Source organism: Salvelinus alpinus, chromosome 14 (genome assembly GCF_045679555.1).
Source record: "Salvelinus alpinus chromosome 14, SLU_Salpinus.1, whole genome shotgun sequence".
NCBI lineage: Eukaryota > Metazoa > Chordata > Actinopteri > Salmoniformes > Salmonidae > Salvelinus > Salvelinus alpinus.
Genome location: NC_092099.1, coordinates 37,795,493 through 37,823,474, shown reverse-complemented (window position 1 = coordinate 37,823,474; position 27,982 = coordinate 37,795,493). Strand labels below are relative to the sequence as shown.

At 45.0% G+C, this 27,982-nt stretch overlaps 1 protein-coding gene across 4 annotated transcripts; it reads right to left on the bottom strand.

Annotated features, from left to right (window-relative positions):
- LOC139538889 (KAT8 regulatory NSL complex subunit 1-like protein) lies at positions 1–27,903 on the bottom strand. 4 transcript variants are annotated; one of them, XM_071341438.1, is made up of 13 exons: positions 26,130–27,903; positions 22,415–22,550; positions 21,348–21,524; positions 19,238–19,350; positions 15,398–15,584; positions 13,394–13,532; positions 11,523–11,669; positions 11,127–11,269; positions 10,636–10,757; positions 8,575–8,736; positions 8,247–8,376; positions 787–1,066; positions 1–560 (listed from the first exon to the last, which is right to left on the bottom strand). In XM_071341438.1, the coding sequence occupies exons 1-12, from the start codon at positions 27,206–27,208 to the stop codon at positions 818–820; spliced, it is 2,784 nt and encodes a 927-aa protein (XP_071197539.1). In that variant the 5' UTR covers positions 27,209–27,903; the 3' UTR covers positions 1–560; positions 787–817. The 4 variants fall into 4 exon arrangements, with proteins under 4 accessions (XP_071197539.1, XP_071197541.1, XP_071197542.1 ...); XM_071341440.1 differs by having other exon boundaries at positions 11,148–11,269; XM_071341441.1 differs by having other exon boundaries at positions 11,169–11,269.
- Between the last annotated feature and the right edge of the window lie 79 nt (positions 27,904–27,982).

Genomic DNA, 27,982 nt, shown 5'->3' with positions numbered 1-27,982 from the left:
GTGGCCTGAATGATTTTAATGACTTGTGTTCAACAGAGATTACACTGTCAGATGAGAAGTACACCAACTAAAAAAAAACAATGAAATACTTCACCTGTTTTTTTGTCTGTATAAAAATGATCACTTACGGAAAAATACAATCTGTTAACCAAGAGTAAAACTGGTGAAAATCTAAAAATACCTACATACACACATATAGACTTTGCATTTTCAGACACGTCTTGAAACATAAATAAATATCAAACAACAACTATGTACATACAGTGGTTACGGTCAGTAGTGCACTAGTACACAGATCTTCAATAAGAATGCAGGTCAGGGTTACTTTAAAAAAGTACACATTTAAAATGTTGAATATCCAACACAGTCCACACCAATATCTTACAATACAGGGGAGAAATTTAAGTAAATATAAACACTCCCCTAATTTAAAAAAAACCAAATTAAAACATCACTGTGTTCAGGAAATGTAGCAGACATTAGGTGTGACGTCTCCTCCAGGTAGTTCAGGCCTCCTCTTGTATCTCTGTCCCTCAGGTCTCCTAATCTTCAGTGGATACCTGTTGAAGACAGAAAACAGGCACTTAAAGGCGTGTGGAACACACTTTCCATTTAACCATGAATAAACCATTAAGCAGTGGATCAGTGAAAGGAAGTTAGGCGTGGCTGTGCTCTCCGCCGTAACACTACTGCTTTATGACATACCCAGCCCACATCAATAGCCTGGTTGATACATGCATTCAACAACACTAAATACACACTTCTATAAGTAACTGTACATGCTACCTGTGCTGTGCAGTGGTAAATCCAAGCCATCTCAGGTGACTCTGCTGTCTGCTGTAAGACTGTTGTTCCCGTCATCTACAGCAGGTGGTGGTGTTGTACTAGACAGGGCTGAGAATGGGTGTGACTGAACAGATACACTGTTCTCGTCTGTGCTGCTGGTGGGCTCTGCCTTCGCTCTCTCCTCCCAGCAAGGCTCCTCCTGCTCCTCTTCATCACACCTCAGAGCCACATCCTCATCCTCACACAGCGGGAACACACGACTCTCCCACGGGAAACAGTGCTGCAGACAGAGGGGAGGAGCGAATAATGAGGGATACATACGAGTACATTACATTTATCACTTTCATATGTGGGTAACACAGCATGGGCAACTGAATGTCAAAAATTAGATTGAGCTAGTATAAACACTCACCGTACATCATTATTCTCCCGTGATAAAGGGTTAGATTTAAAACCAAAATTCATGCAAAAACCATGTATGGTCCCTGTGACCTTCACATCCACATCCTGCGCATCAGGGAGCCTGCAGCCTTCGCTCTGAATGTGTGACAGAGTGGGCACTCTCCCTACCTGCTGACAGACACCGCCACTACTCCATCATTACTAACAGGGTCGGGGAGTAACGGATAACATGTCATGGATTTTTTTTAAACTGTAACTACTAATCCATTACCAGCAAAAATTGTGTAATCAGATTACAGATATTGAAAAACTAGATGATTACTTCTAAGATAACTTTTAAATTCAATAAAAAATATGACACCTTTGTTTGTCTCAATGACATTCAAATCAGCATTGAAAAAAGGTACAAGTTTAAGTTTGTTCCACCTGAGCGAGTCTGACCACAAGTCAGAGACCACTATGTTGACGCACCAAATGTGTTTGATGGATTGCGGGAAAAGAGCAGGAATAGGCTTTTGTAGGCTACAGTCCAAGCTGTCTTCAAATGGTGCGACTGCTGTCGGCATCCAAAGATTATCCAACTTATATAAACACTTGGAGGTAAGGATGACAGCAGTGGTGTAGTTCACAGGCTATACAGATATCACCTATTATTGATATCTACACAGCGCAATGTTGTGAATCACACTGCTGCTCTCTCATTTAGCTATTTCCACCTTACGGATTGTGGTTGTGGTTTAACCTTAATGGTTGAATTGAAGAAGTTTAAACTGCCTATCAATCATTGATTTTGCAACCAGTGGAGAGCCAATGAAAAATGCGATCTTGGAACAGCTGCATAGTGCAGATCCCAATCTATGGAATAAAAGTTTGAGGCCGTTCCTCCCTTCTAAACTCCTCCATGGTATTGTGCTCCACACTGTCAAAAACAAGTTAAAATTAGGAAGACCACGAGTGGGGCTTTAATTGCTCAATCTAATTCATGCTGCTAAAAAAAAATTTTTTTAAATCCGGCCTAACGGTCACATGATTTTGATAGACTTAAACAGCTGCAAATTATCAAGATAAAGTGTCTACAATAAAAACATACAGAGCATTCAGAAAGTATTCAGACCCCTTTCCTTTTTCCACATTTGTTACGTCACAGCATTATTCTATAATGGATTTTAAAAAGTATTATCTACACACAATAACACATAATAACAAAGCAAAAACTGTTTATACATTTTTGCAAATGTATAAAAACAAAGAAAACAAATATCACATTTACCTAAGTATTCAGACCCTTTAATCAGTACTTTGTTGAAGCACATTTGGCAGCGATTACAGCCTCGAGTCTTCTTGGATATGACACTACAAGCTTGACACACCTGTATTTGGGGAGTTTCTCCCATTCTTCTCTGCAGATCCTCTCAAGCTCTGTCAGGTTGGATGGGGAGCGTCGCTGCACAGCTATTTTCAGGTCACTCCAGAGATGTTTGATCGGGTTCAAGTCTGGGCTCTGGCTGGGCCACTCAAGGTCATTCAGAGACTTATCCAGAAGCCATTCCTGCGTTGTCTTGGCTGTGTGCTTAGGGTTGTTGTCCTGTTGGATGGTGAACCTTCGACCCAGTCTGAAGGCCTGAGCGCTCTGGTGCAGGTTTTCGTCAAGGATATCTCTGTACTTTGCTCCATTCATCTTTCCCTCTATCCTGACTAGTCTCCCAGTGCCTGCTGCTGAAAACATCCCCACAGCATGATGTTGCCACCACCATGCTTCACCGTAGGGATGGTGCCAGGTTTCTTCCAGACGTGACTATTGGTATTCAGGCCAAAGAGTTCAATCTTGGTTTCATCTGACCAGAGAATCTTGTTTCAGTAGGCAGCTCTCTCATCCATTTATATGGAGATGATACAGTCTCATACTCAAATGGCACCTCCCCAGATTCTGTGTTAAATGCTCTACAACAAAGTTCTTAGTGTTCAACAAGCTTTCTCTGCCCTTAACCTTGTTCTAAACACCTCCAAAACAAACGTCATGTGGTTTTGTAAGAAGAATGCCCCTCCAGGTGTGATTACTACCTCTGAGGGTTTAGAGCTTGAGGTAGTCACCTCATACAAGTACTTGGGAGTATGGCTAGACGGTGCACTGTCCTTCTGTCAGCACATATCAAAGCTGCAGGCTAAAGTTAAAACAATACTTGGTTTCCTCAATTGTAATCGCTCCTCTTTCACCCCAGCTGCCAAACTAACCCTGATTCAGATGACCATCCTACCCATGCTAGATTACGGAGACATAATTTATAGATCGGCAGGTAAGGGTGCTCTCGAGCATCTAGATGTTATTTACCATTCGGCCATCAGATTTGCCACCAATGCTCCTTATAGGACACATCACTGCACTCTATACTCCTCTGTAAACTGGTCATCTCTGTATACCTGTCGCAAGACCCACTGGCTGTTGCTTATTTATACTACCTCATCCCCATATTATTACTTACCCTCTTGCTCTTTTGCACCCCAGTATCTCTACTTGCACATCATCATCTGCACATATATCACTCCAGTATTAATGCTAAGTTGTAATTATTTTCACCTCTATGGACTATTTATTGCCCACCTCCCTACTCTTCTACATTTTCACACACTGTACATAGATCTTTCTATTTTTCTTTTGTGTTATTGACTGTACGTTTGTTTATGTGTAACTCTGTGTTGTTGTTTGTGTTGCACTGCAATGCTTTTTCTTGACCAGGTCACAGTTGTAAATGAGAACTTGTTCTCAACTGGCCTACCTAGTTAAATAAAGGTGAAATAAATTAAATTTAAAAAAAATAATACCCTCTTAGGCCTCACTCCCCCCATCTGAGATCTCTACTGCAGCCCTCATCCTCCACATACAACACCCGTTCTGCCAGTCACATTCTGTTAAAGGTCCCCAAAGCACACACATCCCTGGGTCACTCGTCTTTTCAGTGTGCTGCTGCTAGCTACTGGAACGAGCTGCAACAAACACTCAAACTGGACAGTTTTATCTCAATCTCTTAATTCAAAGACTCAATCATGGACACTCTTACTGACAGTTGTGGCTGCTTGCGTGATGCATTGTTGTCTCTATTTTCTTGCCCTTTGTGCTGTTGTCTGTGCCCAACAATGTTTGCACCCTGTTTTGTGCTGCTACCATGTGTTGCTACCATGTTGTTGTCGTAACGTTGTGTTGCTACCATGCTGTGTTGTCATGTTTTCCTGCCATACTATGTTGTCGTCTTAGGTCTCTCTTTATGTAGTGTTGTGGTGTCTTTCTTATCGTGATGTGTGTTGTGTCCTATATTTTTATTTTATTTTTAATCCCAGCCCACATCCCCTTAGAAGGCCTTTTGCCTTTTGGTAGGCCGTCATTGTAAATAAGAATTTGTTCTTAACTAACTTGCCTAGTTAAATAAAGGTTTAATAAAAATATACAAAATAAAAATGGTCTGAGAGTCCTTTAGGTGCCTTTTGGCAAACTCCAAGCAGGCTGTCATGTGCCTTTTACTGAGGAGTGGCTTCCGTCTGGCCACTCTACCATAAAGGCCTGATTGGTGGAGTGCTGCAGAGATGGTTGTCCTTCTGGAAGGTTCTCGCTTCTCTGGAGCTTTGTCAGAGAGACCATCAGCATCTTGGTCACCTCCCTGACCAAGGTCCTTCTACCCCGAATGCTCAGTTTGGCCGGGCGGCCAGCTCTAGGAAGAGTCTTGGTGGCTCCCAACTTCTTCCATTTAAGAATGATGGAGGCCACTGTGTTCTTGGGGACCTTCAATGCTGCAGAAATTTTTAGGTGCCCTTCCCCAGATCTGTGCCTCGACACAATCCTGTCTCGGAGCTCTACGGACAATTCCTTCAACCTCATGGCTTGGTTTTTGCTCTGACACGCACTGTCAACTGTGAGACCTTATATAGACAGGTGTGTGCCTTTCCAAATCATGTCCAATCAATTGAGTTTACCACAGGTGGACTCCAATCAAGTTGTAGAAACATCTCACGGATGATCAATGGAAACAGGATGCACCTGAGCTAAATTTTGAGTCTCATAGCACAGGGTCTGAATACCTACAGTGGGGAGAACAAGTATTTGATACACTGCCGATTTTGCAGGTTTTCCTACTTACAAAGCATGTAGAGGTCTGTAATTTTTATCATAGGTACACTTCAACTGTGAGAGACGGAATTTAAAACAAAAATCCAGAAAATCACATTGTATGATTTTTAAGTAATTAATTCGCATTTTATTGCATGACATAAGTATTTGATCACCTACCAACCAGTAAGAATTCCGGCTCTCACAGACCTGTTAGTTTTTCTTTAAGAAGCCCTCCTGTTCTCCACTCATTACCTGTATTAACTGCACCTGTTTGAACTCGTTACCTGTATAAAAGACACCTGTCCACCCACTCAATCAAACAGACTCCAACCTCTCCACAATGGCCAAGACCAGAGAGCTGTGTAAGGACATCAGGGATAAAATTGTAGACCTGCACAAGGCTGGGATGGGCTACAGGACAATAGGTAAGCAGCTTGGTGAGAAGGCAACAACTGTTGGCGCAATTATTAGAAAATGGAAGAAGTTCAAGATGACGGTCAATCACCCTCGGTCTGGGGCTCCATGCAAGATCTCACCTCGTGGGGCATCAATGATCATGAGGAAGGTGAGGGATCAGCCCAGAACTACACGGCAGGACCTGGTTAATGACCTGAAGAGAGCTGGGACCACAGTCTCAAAGAAAACCATTAGTAACACACTACGCCGTCATGGATTAAAATCCTGCAGCGCACGCAAGGTCCCCCTGCTCAAGCCAGCGCATGTCCAGGCCCGTCTGAAGTTTGCCAATGACCATCTGGATGATCCAGAGGAGGAATTGGAGAAGGTCATGTGGTCTGATGAGACAAAAATAGAGCTTTTTGGTCTAAACTCCACTCGCCGTGTTTGGAGGAAGAAGAAGGATTAGTACAACCCCAAGAACACCATCCTAACCGTGAAGCTTGGAGGTGGAAACATCATTCTTTGGGGATGCTTTTCTGCAAAGGGGACAGGATGACTGCACCGTATTGAGGGGAGGATGGATGGGGCCATGCATCGCGAGATCTTGGCCAACAACCTCCTTCCCTCAGTAAGAGCATTGAAGATAGGTCGTGGCTGTGTCTTCCAGCATGACAACGACCCGAAACACACAGCCAGGGCAACTAAGGAGTGGCTCCGTAAGAAGCATCTCAAGGTCCTGGAGTGGCCTAGCCAGTCTCCAGACCTGAACCCAATAGAAAATCTTTGGAGGGAGCTGAAAGTCCGTATTGCCCAGCGACAGCCCCGAAACCTGAAGGATCTGGAGAAGGTCTGTATGGAGGAGTGGGCCAAAATCCCTGCTGCAGTGTGTGCAAACCTGGTCAAGAACTACAGGAAACGTATGATCTCTGTAATTGCAAACAAAGGTTTCTGTACCAAATATTAAGTTCTGCTTTTCTGATGTATCAAATACTTATGTCATGCAATAAAATGCAAATTAATTACTTAAAAATCATACAATGTGATTTTCTGGATTTTTGTTTTAGATTCCGTCTCTCACAGTTGAAGTGTACCTGTGATAAAAATTACAGACCTCTACATGCTTTGTAAGTAGGAAAACCTGCAAAATCGGCAGTGTATCAAATACTTGTTCTCCCCACTGTATGTAAATAAGGTATTTAGTTAATTTTTTTATTAGAAAAAATTTCTAAAAACCTGTTTTCGCTTTGTCATTATGGGGTATTGTGTGTAGATGAGGATTTTTTATTTACTTAATCAATTTTAGAATAAGGCTGTAACGTAAACAAAATGTGGAAAAAGGGAAAGGGGTCTGAATACTTTCCAAACGCACTGCAAACAATAGGCCTATAGCAAATGTAGCATATGGCATACATTTTTCACATGCAAATAGCCTTTTTCAGTAGTGCTCAAAGCATGCTATTCCATGAGAGCAGCATTTATTTTTCAACTCGAAGCAATGAACCAATCAGTCCTCCATGACAACAAAAATCATAAACAACAGAAGGCTAAATATGTCCTTACATCTTGGGTTATGCTCAGGTAAAAGAATTAGGCTAATCTACTGTATATTTCGAAGTCCTAGTCTTGAAGATCAAGGGGTATTAAATTAAATGGAATGACTGGAAATCTGTCACACTGATTTTGTATGTAAATTAATAGCTTAAAATCTGATTATTAACTGTGGTAGAAACCAATGGGTTAGAAGAAGCCTACATAACAAACCTATAAAAGTAAAATGCAACATCCATTTATGGCCAGCTATGTAAAGCTAACATTGATTTATCCTACAATCTCTGACATAAAATGCCCAATATCCATATCTCACCCAAGTTAGAGTGTTTTCTCTGCTACCGCACAGCAAGCAGTACCGGAGCGCCAAGTCTAAGACCAAAAGGCTCCTCAACAGCTTCTACCCCCAAGCCATTAGACTGCTGAACAATTCATTAAAATCACCACCAGACAGTTTGCATTGACTGACACCCCCCTCCCCTCTTGCACACTGCTGCTACTCGCTGTTTGTTTGTTACCTATGCATAGTCACTTCGCCCCCACCTACATGTACAGATTACCTCAACTAGCCTGTACCCCAGGACACTGACTCAGTACCGGTGCACCCTGTATATAGCCTCGTTATTCTTATTGTGTTACTTTTTATTTTAACCTACTTGGGCTTGTAAGTAAGCATTTCACAGCAAAGTCTACACCTGTTGTATTCGACGCAAGTGGCAAATAAAGTTTGATTTGATCAGGAACTGTTTTCAGTCTCAGCGAGTCATATTTTAAAGTAAAACCTCTAATTCAGCTTGATCATTAGAAGACTTGTGTATAACAAACTAGCATTGTTTCTGCTAGCAACTCCTCTGCATTATACTTAATAGCTTATTGATTAGAATATTCCTCAGTTAGCAGCAGGGTTAATAGATGGTAGTACCAAGACTTCATACTCAGAATGTAACAAAGAGCTGAACCGGGATCCAGACTTTAGGTTGGTAGAGACTAGACAGTGAATGTCCTTTCTTACCACCCACTCCAAGGCTCCGTCCCTGTCCAGATGGCTCCAGTCCACGTGAGTGCTCACGTCACCTCTGGTCTCACCCCTGACAGCACAGTCCCATACAGAAACACCTGCTCCATCGTTCCTACTGCCAGACCTACAGAGAGAGGCGATAAAAATTATAATATATATATTTTTTTTTTAAATACTGCAACAGAGCAAGAGAATGCCGGACTTCATTCTCAAAGGAAAAAAACAGACACTGTGAATTGAATTGAGATCCAGTGAGGTAAGAATATTTACTGCAGGATCAATCAGCAACAGCAAGGTGATGTGTGGTGTGCCCAGTCCCCACCTGGTGGTGCGTCTATAGTGTCTGGTCTTGTCCCAGGAGGTCCAGCGGAGTTTCTCTCTCTGCTCACACTCCAGGTGCCTCTGGGAAAATGTCTTGTCACACAGCAGCTCCTCTTCCTCCTCCTCCCTCTCCTCCAGGGGTGGGTTATCAACCACTCTCCAGCTACAGGGAAGGAGGGAGGAGCAGAGCAATGTGTAAGGTGACGGAATACACTACATGGCCAAATGTATGTGGACACCTGCTTGTCTGACTTCTCATTCCAAAATCATGGGCATGAATATGGAGTTGGTCCCCCCTTTGCCGCCATAACAGCCTCCACTCTTCTGGGAAGGCTTTCCTCCAGATGTATGAACATTGCTGCAGGGACTAACTTCCATTCAGCCACAAGAACATTAGTGAGGTCGGGCACTGATGTTGGGCTATTAGGTCTGGCTCGCAGTCGGCGTTCCAATTCATCCCAAAGGTGTTCGATGGGCAGTGGTGTAAAGTACTTAAGTAAAAATACTTTAAAGTACTACTTAAGTAGTTTTTTGGGGTATCTGTACTTTACTATTTATATTTTTGACAACTTTTACTTTACTACATTCCTAAAGAAAATAATGTACCTTTTACTCCATACATTTTCCCTGACACCCAAAAGTATTCGTTACATTTTGAATGCTTAGCAGGACAGGAACATGGTCCAACTCACACACTTATCAAGAGAACATCCCTGGTCATCCCTACTGCCTCTGATCTGGTGGACTCACTAAACACAAATGCTTTGTTTGTAAATTATGTCTGCATGTTGTACTGTGCCCCTGGCCATCGCTAAATAAAAATAAATAAATAAATGTATGTGATCTGGTTTGCTTAATATTAGCCATTTGAAATGATTTATACTTTTACTTTTGATAATTAAGTATAATTAAAACGAAATACTTTTAGACTTTTACTCAAGTAGTATTTTACTGGGTGACTTTCACTTTATTTTTTTTCTATTAAGGTATCTTTACTTTTACTCAAGTCAAGCAATTGGGTACTTTTTCCACCATTGTCGATGGAGTTGAGGTCAGGGCTCTGTGCAGGCCAGTCAAATTCTTCCACACCGATCTCGACAAACCATTTCTGTATGGACCTGAAACAGGAAAGGGCCTTCCCCAAACTTGCCACAAAGTTGAAAGCACAGAATCATCTAGAATATAATTGTATGCTGTAGCGTTAAGATTTCCCTTCACTAGAACTAAGGTGCATAGCCAGAACCATGAAAAATAGCTACAGACAATTATTCCTCCGACACCAAACTTTACAGTTGGCACTATGCATTCGGGCAGGTAGCGTTCTCCTGGCATCTGCAAAACCCAGATTTGTCCGTCAGATGGTGAAGCGTTTCCACTGCTCCAGAGTCCAACGGCGGCGAGCCTTACACCACTCCAGCCGACGCTTGGCATTGCTCATGGTTATCTTAGACTTGTGTGCGGCTGCTCGGCCATGGAAACCCATTTTATGAAGCTCCCGTCTAACATTTATTTTGCTGATGTTGCTTCCAGAGGCAGTTTGGAACTCGGTAGTGAGTGTTGCAACCGAGTACAGACTAGTTTTACACACTACGCGCTTCAGCACTCGGTGATCTCGTTCTGTGTGCCTGTGTGGCCTACCACTTCGCGGCTGAGCTGCTGTTGCTCCTAGACATTTCCATTTCATAATAACAGAACTTAACAGTTGACCGGGGCAGCTCTAGCAAGGCAGAAATTTGACCGACTTGGTGGAAAGGTGGCATCCTATGACGGTGCCACGTTGAAAGTCACTGAACTCTTCAGTACTGGCCATTCTACTGCCAATGTTTGACTATAGAGATTGCATGGCTGTGTGCTCAATTGTATACATCTGTCAGCAACAGGTGTGGCTGAAATAGTTGAATCCACTAATTTGATGGGGTGTCCTCAGATCATAGGACATCAAAGAACAGACTCATTTCTTGGGAGGTTTGATCAAACTCAAAATACAGTTAAGCAAAAACTGGTGGCTTTAGCTTTTGTTGAGAAGTAACTCAAGCCAAAGAACAAGCACCAGAAGCCATACCTGGGTGTTATAATATCTCTGTACTGAAGTCTCTCCACCTTGGTAGTGGCAGCCAGGGACATAGGGATGATGATGTTGTCAATGTTGTAAACACTCTCTCCCTGACGTCTGCGGATTGGGCCCTGAGAACAGAACAGCATAAAAAAAATACTGTAGCATAGCTCACTAATCAACAAGCGGGCTATATGCCTATAATGCACACCGTTTGTTCTAAACCTCTCCACTAGATGTCAGTATTCATTACAAGACAATTCTCAAGATATTAGTTGGTTTATCTATCCTTCTATTTCCAATATCCCCATGAGGACAAAGACTATTTTAAATTGAAGGGTTAGGTTTAGGGTGAAAACTATGGATAGAATTAGGGTAAGGTTGAGGAGTTATGGTTACGGGTTAAAGTTATGGTAAGGGTTATAGGGAAAATAAGATTCTGAATGGAAATACATTTTAGGTCCCCGCGAGGATAAAAGATCAGAACGTGTGTGTGGTACCCGTTTGCGTGTGTGTGGTACCCGTTTGCGTGTGTGTGGTACCCGTTTGCGTGTGTGTGGGGTCTGGGGTGTAACGGCATCCTCCAGGCTATCCTCTGGACTGTCCTCAGGGTCTGACAGCTGAGACAGGAAGTCCTCCTCATCTAGAGACCAACAACATCTAACTGTTAACGCCATGGGTCGTTCTGTAACAAGCTACATAGCATACATGTAATGACCACACTCGCAGGCTACATGTATGTAATAACTAGTTGGATATGTGTAGGACAACATAGGAAATCAAGATTTGGCTAGAGGTTAGGTTTATTTCTAATTGAAATTAATGTTGGATAGATCTCAAAAAAGCAGGAATTCCTGATTACTGAGTAAAAATCCCATCCCAGGGATCATGCATACCTTTCATGGTCCTGTGGGTATGTCTCCTCTTCCTCCCCCCGCGATAGGCTCTCCTGTGTGGGGTCTGAGCAGAGCCCGCCCACCTGATAGTTGACACGCCCCTGGCCCCTCCCCACAGGTGCCTCCCATGCTGCTTGTGGCCGCAACCTGGAAGCACACAGCACCCATGTTAAAGTGGAACTGACAGCTTTTTAGCAACATGAAATCTCATTAAAAATCTGTTCAAATACACCCGATTCCTTCGGGAATTACACAATTATTATTTTTTTAACATTTTCTGACAAGCGAGCAGATATGGTCATTTTCACGTTTTCATAAATTCATAGTATACGTAATTCCCAAACATTCTAAGGCATTTGTGAAAATTCTATAGCAATATAGAGTGGGAGAGCAGGTGTGCGTTTGGACAATTAACAGACACTGCAGCAAATAAAACCTAAAAAACATCTGTCTCATCCAAAGACAAGAGTCTACACAGACAAAATCAATTTCTCTCTTCTCAAACCAAGCACCCAAGCTAACTGGCTAAAGTTGGCTAGCTACTTCCAGACACAAATGAGAGAACACCTCACTGTGACCATTTTATTAGCAGAGCTGGTTAGCCAGGCTGTTTACATGATATCTAGAGCGTTCGTGACTAACTATAACTTTTTTTGCCGACGTTTACTGACACCAGTCATATCTAGCGGGTGTTGTGCGTTCATAAATTCATCAGTTATTCTGCGCTCTGGCACACTCAGACGAGAGTGCTCTAAAATCCACACACACCCCATACCACACATCGCCCCCACACACACACCCCATCGCCCCCACACACACACCCCCATACAACATCGCCCCCACACACACCCCATACCACACACACCCCATACCACATCGCCCCCACACACACCCCATACCACACATCGCCCCCACACACACACACACACCACCTCCACATCGCCCCCACACCCACCACATCGCCCCCACACCCACACACAAACTAACATCTCTCCCTTACCATCTCTCACAACATCTCCTCCCTTCCCACCTACTGCTAAAGAAACCCAAACACACAGGGAGTGGCAAAAAGAGAAATGGCGATCTTCCACATAATAATTGTCAGTAGAATATTCCTTATGGTGTTTGTGTCGTTTGTTTTTAGCTCAATCAATGTCCGTGGGGTGATATTCAGGTTGACAGGAAATCGACTGGAGCTGTGTGAGTTACGTCTCTAAGACTGACCCAGTGCTCTCCTCATCAGTCACAGCCCAGTGCCCACAGCCCCTCAGCCCCTCTAGCCAGCCCATCACTCCAGCCACGGCCCACTGCCTCAGAACCCCTCCCTTCTGCCCAGCGAGGATCATTGGGATTGTTTAGGATCATTAACCTCCCTACAGGGAATGGCCAACAGAGCAAGCAGCGAGGAGCAACAGTAGATTAATGATTAGACTGGCTGACTCAGAGCATGCTGCTGTGCAAGTCCCCCAGTAAGATGCCAAAGAGAATTACTGTTAAATCATTTCTCAGAATACACTGTTCTGTATTCTATTTTCACAACTATCTTGATCAGTGTAAATGAACAATAAAGTAAAGTATTGTATCGTACCTTTCACCCTCATCTACCTACCATCAACAGAATAATATAGCTATTTCCAGACAAAAGAGTTGAAGCATACAGCTCAATATGATGAACAACACAGTAATTATAACACAACATTAATCACTGGCATCAGTTAACCCAAGCAGACATATTTCCATAGCTATGCTGTTTTAGGAGAGATGCGCCTACCTGAGGTGAGAGAGAACAGGGTGTGGTACAGTACAGTTAACTTAACACAATAACACACAGTATCATAATGTCTGTCCAGCACAGTGAGAGATGTGCCTACCTGGGGTGAGACAGAGAGCAGGGTGTAGTATAGTGTGACTGGTCCTGGAGGTCAGGGTGCTGCTGGAGGAGCAGGCTGGGTCAGAACACAGTGCCAGGGGATCACAGGAGGCACAGGTGAGACAGAGGGAGGCTGGGTCCTACAGGAGAGAGAAAGGTTCTAGAATAACTTACTCTCTACACACCAGGACCAGGTGTGAATACCGGTGATTTAATGCAGGACATTTTTATGAACTCAAACCACCTGTGGCTCTTGAAGATAGTAGCCTATTGCTATCAGAGAGTTACCAACGACCACCACAAACTCATTAGCAAAGAAATGACCCAGGGGAATGTGTGTATATGTTTAAACATACAGATGTGACTTAGCCCCACCTCAGCTGGTTTCTCAGCTCTGCTAACATGTAGCCTTACTATGCGGTTGCTGTGAGTCACTGTGACCTGGAGGAGCAGCCAGCCGCTCGGCTAAATCACGCTAATGAAACTAGTTAAAGTCGTGAACAGCTTTCTTCTCTTTCCTCCATTAAAATGTCAGTAGGCTTGGCACATTGCCTTCCTCTGTAATAACATCAGTTAGAGTGAGGTGCTCCTGGCTGGCTCCCTTTGTGGCTTGGTGAGTAGAGACTAGAGGATTAGTAGCAAGACTGGAGAGATGGATACACTGACTGGATGTGTTCCAAATGGCACCCTACTCCCTATATAGTGCACTACTTTTGAACAGAGCCTTATGGGCTATGTGTTGCAGGTTGAAGCTGTACTCTGGAGCACGTTGATATTTACAAGTCAGAACAGACTAAATCAAGGGTTGAGAATAGAAGTCATGGAGGGTGTCACATTAAAATGAACTGCTCCACTCTGTGTTTTGTTAAGAGAGAGCTCTTCACAGCATCATGATGAGACTATAACATCTCAGAGACACAGCGGACATCATGACACACAGCACAGGGTCCCTTTCTAAAGACTACAGCTACAATTAATACTCCACTTTAAATAAGCCAGCAGCTCACAGGTTAGTAAACCTTTGTTCTCAAAGAGTTAATATCATCCCTGTTTCTATTTATACATACATGACAAAAACACTAATATGCAAGAGTTTCTATAACTCATTCTCAAATGTCAAGATGAGTCCCTCTGCATAAACAAATAAGGCCAGCTTGATTTACTCTCTTATCCTTCTTTAAATTTAGTATACTTCAATCATCTGACATTCCATTATTGGCAGCAGGTGTGTGTGTGTGTGTGTGTGTGTGTGTGTGTGTGTGTGTGTGTGTGTGTGTGTGTGTGTGTGTGTGTGTGTGTGTATGTGTGTGCGCATGGTGTTGAGGGTTGCTACCTGCCGTCTGTGGCTGGTGTGGGTAGTGTTGAGGGTTGCTACCTGCCGTCTGTGGCTGGTGTGGGTAGTGTTGAGGGTTGCTACCTGCCGTCTGTGGCTGGTGTGGGTAGTGTTGAGGGTTGCTACCTGCTGTCTGTGGCTGGTGTGGGTAGTGTTGAGGGTTGCTACCTGCTGTCTGTGGCTGGTGTGGGTAGTGTTGAGGGTTGCTACCTGCCGTCTGTGGCTGGTGTGGGTAGTGTTGAGGGTTGCTACCTGCCGTATGTGGCTGGTGTGGGTAGTGTTGAGGGTTGCTACCTGCTGTCTGTGGCTGGTGTGGGTAGTGTTGAGGGTTGCTACCTGCTGTCTGTGGCTGGTGTGGGTAGTGTTGAGGGTTGCTACCTGCCGTATGTGGCTGGTGTGGGTAGTGTTGAGGGTTGCTACCTGCTGTCTGTGGCTGGTGTGGGTAGTGTTGAGGGTTGTTACCTGCTGTCTGTGGCTGGTGTGGGTAGTGTTGAGGGTTGCTACCTGCTGTCTGTGGCTGGTGTGGGTGGTGTTGAGGGTTGCTACCTGCTGTCTGTGGCTGGTGTGGGTAGTGTTGAGGGTTGCTACCTGCTGTCTGTGGCTGGTGTGGGTAGTGTTGAGGGTTGCTACCTGCTGTCTGTGGCTGGTGTGGGTAGTGTTGAGGGTTGCTACCTGCTGTCTGCGGCTGGTGTGGGTGGTGTTGATGAAGAGTGGTGGTTTGTGATAGATCACCAGGGGTCGGGTGCGGGCTGAGACACAGGTGGCGTCCACTTGGAGGAGGTGTTGTCTTCTGCGGTTCACTCTCCTCCTCTTGGGTGCCTTCTGGGAGAAGGCGTCACATCCTCCCAGGACCAGGCCACTGCAGGGGACAACAGAGGGGACACTTAGTATATGGGCCAAATGGCATGGCACCCAGAAGGCTCTGGTCAAAAGTAGTGCACTATAAGGAATAGGGTGCCATTTGAAACTCAACCTAAGTCACTAAACACACAGCACTTTATTCACTCAACACACAAATGCAACAGTTCTATTGGTAGAGAGCTGCCCAGATGCCCTTAAACAACTCAAAACAAACAATCCAACCCAGCGGTCCCAGTCAGATATGATCTGTATTCCATGACATCCATGGCAGCGTGGGAGTCAGATCAGAACAGGGGAGGTGAAGACTTTTTATTGAGAGTAAAAAGGAGGCAAGAGGAAGTAGGAACCTGAGCTTAAATGACTTTTATCCAAATCACAGCTGGACATTGTGAAACTTTTCCAAGGGTTATTTTAAGGATAGCTAGAGCATCCTTAATATCACTAGTGATGGATAGGAGATCTGAGGTCCTCTTTGGGCTGTAGAGTAGGGCTTCGGCACCAATGGCACTCTATATATTTCCTACCCTATGGGCCCTGGTCAAAAGTCGGGAATAGGGTTCCATTTTTGGTACCTAGACTTGCAGATACTGGCTTTAGAACATTGCTAGTCCAACACTCACTAGGGGCCTGTCATTTCCAGCTCTGGTGGGTCAGGCTTCCCTTGGTTACAGGAAGTAAAATGATTTTGTTCATTATCCTGCCAGATCACAGTAACCTCCCTGGCCCTCCTAGACCCCACCTCCCTGTCCTCTGGATCAGGCTTTACATTTCTTAGATAAAAACTAGACAAACATACTCTGCTGTGCTGCCTGTGACAGAAATAAAAATAGCAGCTCTGTGAAGTCCTACAGTACAGCACCCTTGAGGGTAGTTGGTACCACCCAAAGACCTCCACAACCCTAGCCTGTTAGAGGGAGTGGTTGTGCCTAAAAACAGGGCTGTCCAGGAACCATAATGTCACTTCCATTTAAATTAAAATAAAACAGCCCTGCCTACAGGATCTAGTTTCTGGCATCTCAGTAATCCACAGAACAGTGACTGAAATTCCACAAAGTCCTTCTATTCTTTATAGAATACCATTTGATCATCTGGCTTTTGATTGACAGCTTATGCCGGATTTCTATTTTCTTTGATCCTCTGACGTGGTAAGCAACAGTGGAACTGGGAGCAGTTGTTATAATTATTACAGGAGAAAGACTTTTATTTCATTTCATTTCACCTTTGTTTAACCAGGTAGGCTAGTTGAGAACAAGTTCTCATTTACAACTGCGACCTGGCCAAGATAAAGCAAAGCAGTGCCTCACAAACAACACAGAGTTACACATGGAATAAACAAACATACTTTTTCTATTGTTTTATTGACTATATACAATGTGTGCAAATGAGGTAGGACAAGGGAGGTAAGGCAATAAATAGGCCATAGTGGCGAAATAATTACAATATAGCAATTAAACACTGGAGTGATAGATGTGCAGAAGATGAGTGTACAAGTAGAAATACTGGGGTGCAAAGGAGCAAAAATAAATAACAGTATGGGGATGAGGTAGTTGGATGGACTATTTACAGATGAGCTATGTACAGGTGCAGAGATCTGTGAGCTGCTCTGACAGCTGGTGCTTAAAGCTAGTGAGGGAGATATGAGTCTCCAGCTTCAGTGATTTTTGCAATTCATTCCAGTCATTGGCAGCAGAGAACTGGAAGGAAAGGAGGCCGAAGGAGGAATTGGCTTTGGGGGTGACCAGAGAGATAGACCTGCTGGAGCGCGTGCTACGGATGGGTGCTGCTATGGTGACCAGTGAACTGAGATAAGGCGGGGCTTTACCTAGCAAAGACTTATAGATGACCTGGAGTCAGTGGGTTTGGCGACGAATATACGAATAAGCGAGGGCCAGACAACGATAGCATACAGGTCGCAGTGGTGGGTAGTATATGGGGCTTTGGTGACGAAACGGATGGCACTGTGATAGACTGCATCCATTTTCTGAGTAGAGTGTTGGAGGCTATTTTGTAAATGACATCGCCGAAGTCAAGGATCGGTAGGAGAGTCAGTTTTACGAGGGTATGTTTGGCAGCATGAGTGAAGAATGCTTTGTTGCGAAATAGGATGCCGATTCTAGATTTAATTTTGGATTGGAGATGCTTAATGTGAGTCTGGAAGGAGAGTTTACAGTCTAACCAGACACCTAGGTATTTGTAGTTGTCCACATATTCTAAGTCAGAACCGTCCAGAGTAGTGATGCTGGATGGGCAGGCAGGTGTGGGCAGCGATCGGTTGAAGAGCATGCATTTAGTTTTACTTGCATTTGAGAGCAGTTGGAGGCCACGGAAGGAGAGTTGTATGGCATTGAAGCTCGTCTGGAGGTTATTTAACACATTGTCCAAAGAAGGGCCAGAAGTATACAGAATGTTGTAGTCTGCGTAGAGGTGGATCAGAGCATCACCAGCAGCAAGAGCGACATCATTGATGTACAGTAATCCCTCGTTTATCGCGGGGGTTACGTTCCGAAAATGACCCGCGATAAGTGAAATCCGCGAAATAGAAAACTTTTTTTTTTTTTACAATTAGCAACTATTACATGTATACAAATACAGTGACTCACGTGTAGGCCGTTTCACTGCTCTTCAGACTGGGCCGCTGCATCCTGACTGCGCTCTGCAGTGTTCTCTTCTTCTGAAGCCCGCGGTGCAGGTGTGTTTGTTCGGGAGAAGAGCATAGTGATAGGCAGCTGTTGTCGCTCTTTTTTCTTCTTTGCAAAAAGATCCTTGTACACCGACATGCCACCATCGATTACGTTGGAGAACTGTAATGAACGGCTCATCAAAGGGTCCCATTCCTCAGCTACTCGCTTAAGTTCAGTGGCCATTCGCACCATGGTTGCTAAGCGACCAAGCGTTAGTCCTTCCTTCCTTCCTGGCCAACTTAATGTAAATTTGCCAAGCTGTTTTATGTACGTACACATAACTGCACGAGACGACAAAATGATAGCACAATTCGTAGCATGTTTTGATACAAGAAGCGGGAGTGAGTTTTTAGCGAATCAGAATGCAGAGCACAATGCACCAAAAAAAAATAAAAAATGCATTATGAAAATCCGCGAAATAGCGAATCCGCGATAAGTGAACCGCGAAGTGGCGAGGGATCACTGTATACAGAGCAAAGAGTCGGCCCAAGGATTGAACCCTGTGGCACCCCCATAGAGACTGCCAGAGGTCCGTACAACAGGCCCTCCGATTTGACACACTGAACTCTATCTGAGAAGTAGCTAGTGAACCAGGCGAGGCAGTCATTTGAGAAGCCAAGGCTGTTGAGTCTGCCGATAAGAATGTGGTGATTGACAGAGTCGAAAGCCTTGGCCAGGTCGATGAATACAGCTGCACAGTATTGCACTGTCATTAGCAAAGTGTAGCCAATTAATTACAGAAAACTGTTGGAATATCTGTTTTTGACATGATCCTGGGTCAAGGTCACCATTACCTTTTTCACACTACCGGGCCAAACCGAGCTGTACTGTACTGGCTGGGCTGGCCACGCAACTACCATAGGTGCTGGAACCCAGGAAGCTGCTGCATGAGCAACAACTAATGGGAATCCTAATAAACTAAACTGCGCAGGAAATGACAATGTGGGCTGGCTGGTCTTATTGGGTCTACCTGCTGAAGACTCTCTTGTTCTGTCCTTTCCACCTGCAGGAGATGGGAGAGGAGGAAGGAGAGAGGTTCAGAGGAGGCATCAGGCTGTTGACGATCTGGCTCAGCTGGGCACTCTGTGGGGACAACAACAACAGATCATCCTCTATATACAGTATCTACTGAACTGAAACATATAGGCCTATAGGTCTACATAGCCCCCCACCTGCTAAGCAGTATGGTAGATAAGTCCCGACTCCCCAGACCTGTAATCTAATGTGAAGTGAGGCTTTCTGGTTGGAGACTGTCCTGTCACAACCCCTTACAGTCAAGAAGACAAAGGCCAGCAGCACTACAACCAGACTTTGCCCTACATAAAAACCAGAGATGTACTGGGAGTGGAGCTGTCCTATCATCAGCAGCAGGGCTAGACTCTCACTGATTGTTGTGTGTGATTAACCACTAAACAGCAGTAACGGCTGCTTTGGTCCTTTTGACTAATCAACATTTTTGGTTTGATGATTTGCTGGGTTAAAAAGCCCTCCGATCTCTGACATAACTAATGATAACTCATTACATATATCATTGGACCCTTACAAAGCTCATTTGAAAAAGAAACCTGAACTCAGCAAAAAAAGAAACGTCCCTTTTTCAGGACCTTGTCTTTCAAGATAATTCGAAAAAATCCAAATAACTTCACAGATCTTCATTGTAAAGGGTTTAAACAATGTTTCCCATGCTTGTTCAATGAACCGTAAACAATTAATGAACATGCACCTGTGGAACGGTCGTTAAGACACTAACAGCTTACAGACGGTAGGAAATTAAGGTCACAGTTATGAAAACTTAGGACACTAAAGAGGCCTTTCGACTGACTCTGAAAAACACCAAAAGAAAGATGCCCAGGGTCCCTGCTCATCTGCGTGAACGTGCTTTGGGCATGCTGCAAGGAGTCATGAGGACTGCAGATGTGGCCAGGGCAATAAATTGCAATGTCCGTACTAAGACAGCGCTACAGGGAGACAGGATGTACAGCTGATCGTCCTCGTAGTGGCAGACCACATGTAACAACACCTGCACAGGATCGGTACATCCGAACATCACACCTGCGGTACAGGTACAGGATGGCAACAACTGCCCAAGTTACACCAGGAACGCACAATCCCTCCATCAGTGCTCAGACTGTCCGCAATAGGCTGAGAGAGGCTGGACTGAGGGCTTGTAGGCCTGTTGTAAGGCAGGTCCCCACCAGACATCACCAGCAACAACGTCACCTATGGGCACAAACCCACTGTCGCTGGACCAGACAGGACTGGCAAAAAGTGCTCTTCACTGACGAGTCGCGGTTTTGTCTCACCAGGGGTGATGGTCGGATTCGCGTTTATCGTAGAAGGAATGAGCGTTACACCGAGGCCTCTACTCTGGAGCGGGATCGATTGGAGGTGGAGGGTCACAGCATCATTGGACTGAGCTTGTTGTCATTGCAGGCAATCTCAACGCAGTGCGTTACAGGGAAGACATCCTCCTCCCTCATGCGGTACGCTTCCTGCAGGCTCATCCTGACATGACCCTCCAGCATGACAATGCCACCAGCCATACTGCTCGTTCTGTGTGTGATTTCCTGCAAGACAGGAATGTCAGTGTTCTGCTATGGCCAGCAAAGAGCCCGGATCTCAATCCCATTGAGCACGTCTGGGACCTGTTGGATCGGAGGGGGAGGGATAGGGCCATTCCCCCCAGAAATGTCCGGGAACTTGCAGGTGCTTTAGTGGAAGAGTGGGGTAACATCTCACAGCAAGAACTGGCAAATCTGGTGCAGTCCACGAGGTGGACATGCACTGCAGTACTTAATGCAGCTGGTGGCCACACCAGATACTGACTGTTACTTTTAATTTGGACACCCCCCTTTGTTCAGGGACACATTATTCCATTTCTGTTAGTCACATGTCTGTGGAACTTGTTCAGTTTATGTCTCAGTTGTTGAATCTTGTTATGTTCATACAAATATTTACACATGTTAAGTTTGCTGAAAATAAACGCAGTTGACAGTGAGAGGACGATTGTTTTTTTTTTGCTGAGTTTAGGTCTCAATGTTACTGTTGAAGTAAAGGTTAAATAAAAAGTAAAAATTTACCTGTCTCTGTATATTCCTGAGGAGGCGTGTGGGGCTGCTGGGTTCGTTCTCCATGTCGGAGGGAGGGTCTCTAGCGCTGCCCCTCGATGTGAACGGCAGCCCTGCCGTCTCCGTTAGTAACGTCTGCTGAATCTGCCCGTCTGTCATTGGCTGGGAATCCGCCAAGACCACACCACCCTGGGACCACAAACACACTACTATCAACGCCACAAGGGCATATTCACACACCAAAGGAAGCTGGTGAGGCGAGGACGGCTCATATGGCTTATGCAAACCATGTGCTTGAAACCATTCCAGCCATTACTATAAGCTGATGAAGTGCCACCGGCCACCACTGATTCACACATGATCATAGGAAAGGTCGTGAGGGAGGTCATGGTGTTTACAGCTGTCCGGAGACAGCAGGAGGAGGGGGCTGTCATAACAATGAGTGAATTAGATCTGGGAAAACTAATGAGAGATTAAAAACACCACAGGCACTTTACAAGAACAGGTCCACACTGTGATGTCACACACACAGGCGCATCTAATTCTAAAAAGGGCAGAGGCTGATTAGAGGAGGAATGCTGCACATCCTTATCTAAAACACAACCTTTTAATTAACTAGTCAAACCTCAGAAGGCTTTGTACAGAAGATATAAAACACAGTCAAGTGACAGACAGGCGTATGACAACCTCACCCCTCCTGCCTGGTCTAGAGCCTAGGGGATCGAGTCCTCTCTGTGTGTGTGTGTGTGTATATATATATTTTTTTTTTAACTGGGAATATATATATATATGTGTGTGTGTGTGTGTGTGTGTGTGTGTGTGTGTGTGTGTGTGTGTGTGTGTGTGTGTGTGTGTGTGTGTGTGTGTGTGTGTGTGTGTGTGTGTGTGTGTGTGTGTGTGTGTGTGTGTGTGTGTGTGTGTGTGTGTGTGTGTGTGTGTGTGTGTGTGTGTGTGTGTGTGTGTGTGTGTGTGTGTGTGTGTGTGTGTGTGTGTGTGTGTGTGTGTGTGTGTGTGCGCGTGCGTGTGTGTGCGCGTGCGTGCGCCAGGGTTCACTAGAGGCCTATGGAACTGGGCCTTACCTTGGTGGAGGTGATCTGTTTGTGCAGGTCCCCCAGTTGTTGGATGCGTCCCTCAAGCTCTGCCACATGCAGCTGTAGCCAGGTCCACCCGCTGCCCACCTCAGCCCTCTCCCTTTGCCACCTCCACTCACACCTACTGGAGAGGGAGACAGACAGACACAAAGAGAGAGGTAGAAAGAGCCTATGACCAGACAAACAATTCCGTATTTTTCTAGATTCATAATTTCTGTAGGTTTTGTATCCTTTTTCTTTTTCTTCCCCCCCATCTATTAAAAAGACAACCTTTTCCTTGAAACAGGTTGAACGGTTGGAGTGTGTGTAGGTTTACTGACCTTTATAACATAGATAGCCCAGCACAACAAGAGTACAGAGGCTGAGGACATACGGTTCATATTTACACAGTACCGTCAACAAATAGCCTACACTATGACCTACATTTTAAAGCACTAGATGACAATGCTACTTTTGCATATCAGCTTTTTCTTGTTATATGGCAGATGAGGAGGCTTTATTTTTATTCTGTTGAGATGAGTATAAAGTATATCTAGGCCACGAATAAATCATTAGAAAACTGTGTAGGTTTCCATGGCGCTTCTGACTGCGTTCCACTATTACTGTAGTGCAGGGTTAGACATTGGTTTCTGGCAGGCAGTTCCACAGTCCAGTTAGGTTAGTTACCATGGCTCTATGTAGCGACCCTGGGAATGCTAGGAGCAAGCCACTTAGAGTGGACAACTAAAGGGAACATTTTTCATCAGACTGGCTGGGTCGGCTGGTGACTGGTACGGCATAGACATAAATATACCCCCACACGAACAAACACAGGCCCAATGCTGTAACACTCAAACTAAGACCACTTCAAGATTGGTTTGATTTTACAATCAGGAAAGTGACAAAATTACTTTTGACATCCTGAGTTGTAGGCTAGGTGGTGGAACGTATCCACACCGTCAAAGTGTAAAAAGCTGCCACCCCCATCCCCAGTCAAACAGTCTCAGAGGAGAGGCACTTCCTCCCTCCCTCTCGGGTTGCAACAAAAACAAACAGCACACAGAACCTGGGCATTATCTTCATTCTCCAGAGACACTGCTGCCGCCCAATGGAACACCCCCCCATCCACTCTCTGCCAGGCCAGCTCAACAAAGATAAATACACAGTGGACCTGGAGCTGTTCTATACTGCTGGTGCATTTCTTTACTCTTGCAGTTACACACAGGTTGTTTTCAGCCCTGATCCCAACTGAGGAAAAAGCCAGCCTATCTGTATTAACTAAGCTCTGCTTTCTTAAACACGTATTTCTCCAGTTGTAGGTCTGGGCATAAAGTAAAGCTTACAGCTGGGATGGCCCGTGGATCAATCCCCCCAAAATTATTATTTTAAATAATATAAACTTCCATTTAAAAGTCTGGCGTTACTTAGAAATGTCCATTAAAATAACATCAAATTGATCAGAAATACAGTGTAGACAGGGTTAATGTTGTAAATTACTATTTTAGCTGGAAACGGCAGATTTTTAATGGAATATCTACATAGTTGTACAGAGGCCCATTATCAGCAACCATCACTCCTGTGTTCCAATGACACGTTATGTTAGCTAATCCAAGTTAATCATTTTAAAAGGCTAATTGATCATTAGAAAACCCTTTTGCAATCATGTTAGCACAGCTGAAAACTGAAAATCTCATACAACGCTGTGTACTACTACCTTCACAGAACAGCACAAACTGGCACTAACCAGAATAGAAAGAGGAGTGGGAGAAACAGACGCCTCACAAGTCCTCAACTGGCAGCTTCATTAAATAATACCCGCAAATTGTCATTAATAACATTATTTTCTAAAACAATTCTGCTCTAGTGGCCAGCTACATAAACTTACAGTAATCATGTTCCAATTATTGACCGGGTTGGCCACCATTGATTTTGTTAGTCACAAACATTTCTCTCCACCCTATAGAACATTCTTTAGAATTGCAGGAAATGTTGCTTAGGGCCCCCAAAAGGCTAGGGCCAGCTCTGACTGCATGTTTGCATGTGGATGTGGGTACACAGACCCGCAAGCCACTGCGGCCATGAGGAGTTCAGATTTTTGTGGCCCCCACTCCCATCAAAGTTGCCCATACCTGGTTTACAGGGTGTACCCCTCATTTCACTTTAAAATATTTATCCTAGCCTGCCACAGTAACTCCCACATCAAATTATTAACATAGGTGAGTGAAACTGAAAGAGGACAGAAAACAAGAGTTTGACTTCCCAATGTTATCCTTGTAACCATTGTTATCACATTTTGCAGGAAGAGGGGCCAAAAATGGCCCATCTAGTCTCGGAGGAGGAGATATTCCCGGGGGAGGTGCATGCCATAACCTCTCCCCATGAAGGAGCTAATGAAAGGCCACAGAGACAGACCATTCTACCCCATAGAAATGGAATGAATAGAATAGGCTTGGAACCGTTCTTTGTTCTACCCAGCAGGAGACAGGGGCTCCAACAAAGACAAGACTGCTGCTGCCAGGATGATGCCAGATCCAAACCACCCCTCCACCCTGCCAAACAAATCATCAACCCCCCATTCCACCTCTTCTCCACTTCTCCCCTGTTCCCAGAGCTCATAAACCTGTAACTCTTTCTCATCCACCCCCCCGTTTATTAGACAGGGAATCACAAAGGCATCCCCTCCACATTCCCCTTTGGTCCCTTCTGCCCCACGCAAACCCTGTCCCCTTCCTCAGTCACTACATTCCAGACAGTGAGAGCAGGTTACCTGGCGATGTGCTGCCTGCCTCGAACTTAAAGACAAATTGGCTCATCTTTGCTACTTACTTAAAAGTTCAAACCTCCCAACAAACTATAATGAGAAACATGAAACCTTCCTAAATTCTGGATGATTCAAATGCTAAGAAACCTGGCGTGATCAGTGTTTGAGTCTCAGAGAGCTGTTACTCCTACCTAGGCAGAGAGACACACCATAGCAGAACCATTATTACATCCGCTTAATTTAGCCCTAAACACTTTCCTCATCTCATGATCTGGGTCACACAGACTTCAGAGGAGGACTCAAAGGGCTCTTCCACCGAGGCAGTGTGTGGGGGTGGATATATGGCCTTACAAAGTCTGTGTTTATGTACCTGGCCTGGATGTAGGTTAGGAGAGGAGAGGGTCTGTTCTGTTCGTACTGTAGTAGAGGGTCAGGTGAATAGGAGGAATCTGCTGCCTCTGCCGCAAACTAAAGAGGTTATATGATGTTAACAGCCGGTTTTGTTGAATGCTGTCAAGTGAAATGTAATTTCAAGTATAAGGTCTGTGTTTTTCCATGTATAATTCACTCACTGCCACACAGATGGCATGTGTTTCTCATAGCCTACCTCTGCCCTTAACCCTGTTTATTTAGCTGTGATAACCCACTGTGGTATCCAGGAAAACACCACAGCTCTTTAAAATATGTCTGAAATATGAGAAACAGACCCAAGCTCAAACAAAGCTACAGGTTCAGCTCACAGCTTTTAACAAAACTCATCCAGAAACATAGTTTGAACTCTGAAAATGCTGTGTTCCTGTTGCATACAGTTAGGACTACAACAACGTTTTTGCATCCCAGTCAAGCATGAAATAGAATTCTCTACCATTCTTATTCAACTGAACAACAGACTTCCTGTTTCTCATAAGTAATTAACAGGTCTATAACATGATTACAGCACATTACCAGAATGTCTGTACTCACACTGGTTGAGACGTGGTCCCCCATTTCTGGTCAGGCTCCAACTCTTCATCTGAGCTGCTCTCTGTGGCATCAGAGTCTACAGCCTCCTGAACCCCGCGCAGCACGGCCTGGGCATAGCGTGTAAACTCCTGGATGTCTGTGGAGGGGGATGGCGGTAAGGAGGTCTGCAGTAGGGCACGGCCCTGGGTCCTGCGGCTCAGTGTACCTGTCTGTCTCTGCCCCATGGCTGGATCAAAGGGCTTGGTGTTTGCAGGGGGTGAGGGGGGACTTGGGGTCTCCCTGCCCTGACTCCCCTTCAGACCCTCCAGCTGGAGGCTGCAGTGGCGAGAGGCATGGTCCCCTAGTAGAGCTTGAAGCCTCCTCTGGAGCCGCCCAGCCCGTTCTAGCTGAGACGTTTGTTGGGAGAGATGCCAGTGGGTCTGCTCTCTCAATGCCTCCTCTACCAATGCAGTCACAGGCTGCTCCAGGCCCTGGCTCCTAGCTCCCCTGGCCCACAGCTGTGCTGGAGCTGTGTCTGTGCTGCTGGAGCCCCCCTCCTCCTGCCTCTCAATGAGGGGTGTGGGGACAGTAGGGTTATACTGGGACATGAGATCTCCCTGGCAGTATTTTGAAGGGGACTGGGGGATATCATAGCCATCTGGTCCATGGCCACTGTGTTGACACTGCTGTTGCTGCTGAGCCACAACTTGGCTATTGTGTTCAGGGACAGGAACCAAATACATGTCTTGTGCACCTGGACAGGCAGCCAGGGAATGCTTCAGGTTTTTGTTGAGAGACAGGAAGCTGAGCAGGGAACCGGGGCTGGAGAGAAGAACCGTTTTGTACTGGCCAGCCGAGGCCTGTAGCAGAGGGGACAGGAGCGAATCGGGAAAGTCAAGGGGACTCTTGCTTGAGCAACAAGTGTCCAGAAAGGGCAGAGAGGAGAGGTTGAGCCACACCCTCTGAGCATAGCTGTCCTCCATCAGTTTCAACTGAGGATCACACTCCATGTTGAGCATTGCCCCATCTGCATCCATGTTGCTGGACGCCAGGTGCATTCCGTGGACGTCTTTGGAGAGCTTGGTCAGGGCTGGGGCCATTCCCTCCAACCAATGATGTCACTGTTGTTCTCTGTCACACCAGAGGATGCCAGATCTGCCTCAGACTTTCCCAAGACCAAAAAATAAACCCCTGTCAGCACTTCATCCACCAAACTGAAAATAATCTGGAAATACTAAAAACTGCAAATTATGGGTAGGAAAACATCCAGACAGTAGCTAGGCAGCTAGGTACATTAGCTTAGCTATAGTGATAAAGATGAAGTAAGAAAGAAACCATTAACGTTAGCTAGCTATCATCATGGATGGCTCAAACAAGTCAATGAACTGACGAGGTGGGAACTGTGCTGATATTTATAATTGTCTAACTGCAGTCAGAGACATCAAACGTACTCGATTTACTAACAAGACCGTTTGCAAGGATAAATCAAACACCTTAATCCGCTCGAAAGCTTCCTGGAACACAAAAACGGGCACGGAACGTCAAGTTGAAAATAACGTATCGACCATCTTTTTGCTATTCACCTTGAATGAAAATTGACAGGGTCCACGAAAATATTATTCTTGAAGCCTTGATTTATGTCGTGAAAAGCTAAGCCTTTCCCTCATTTGACATGTTAACCGCAAAAGTCTGGCTAGATAGTTCATCAGAAGATCTTTCGGTTAACAGTCCCTTCTCCGTGGTCCTATTTATTTCCAACTGCCATGGAACAACGGCAACGGCTGCTGCTCTGCGTTTGACGCAATGACTTTATGCGTTGAGGAGCTTTGAGTGAGTGTTAGGGGGCGTGGATTCCTACGTGGGGGTAAGTCTAT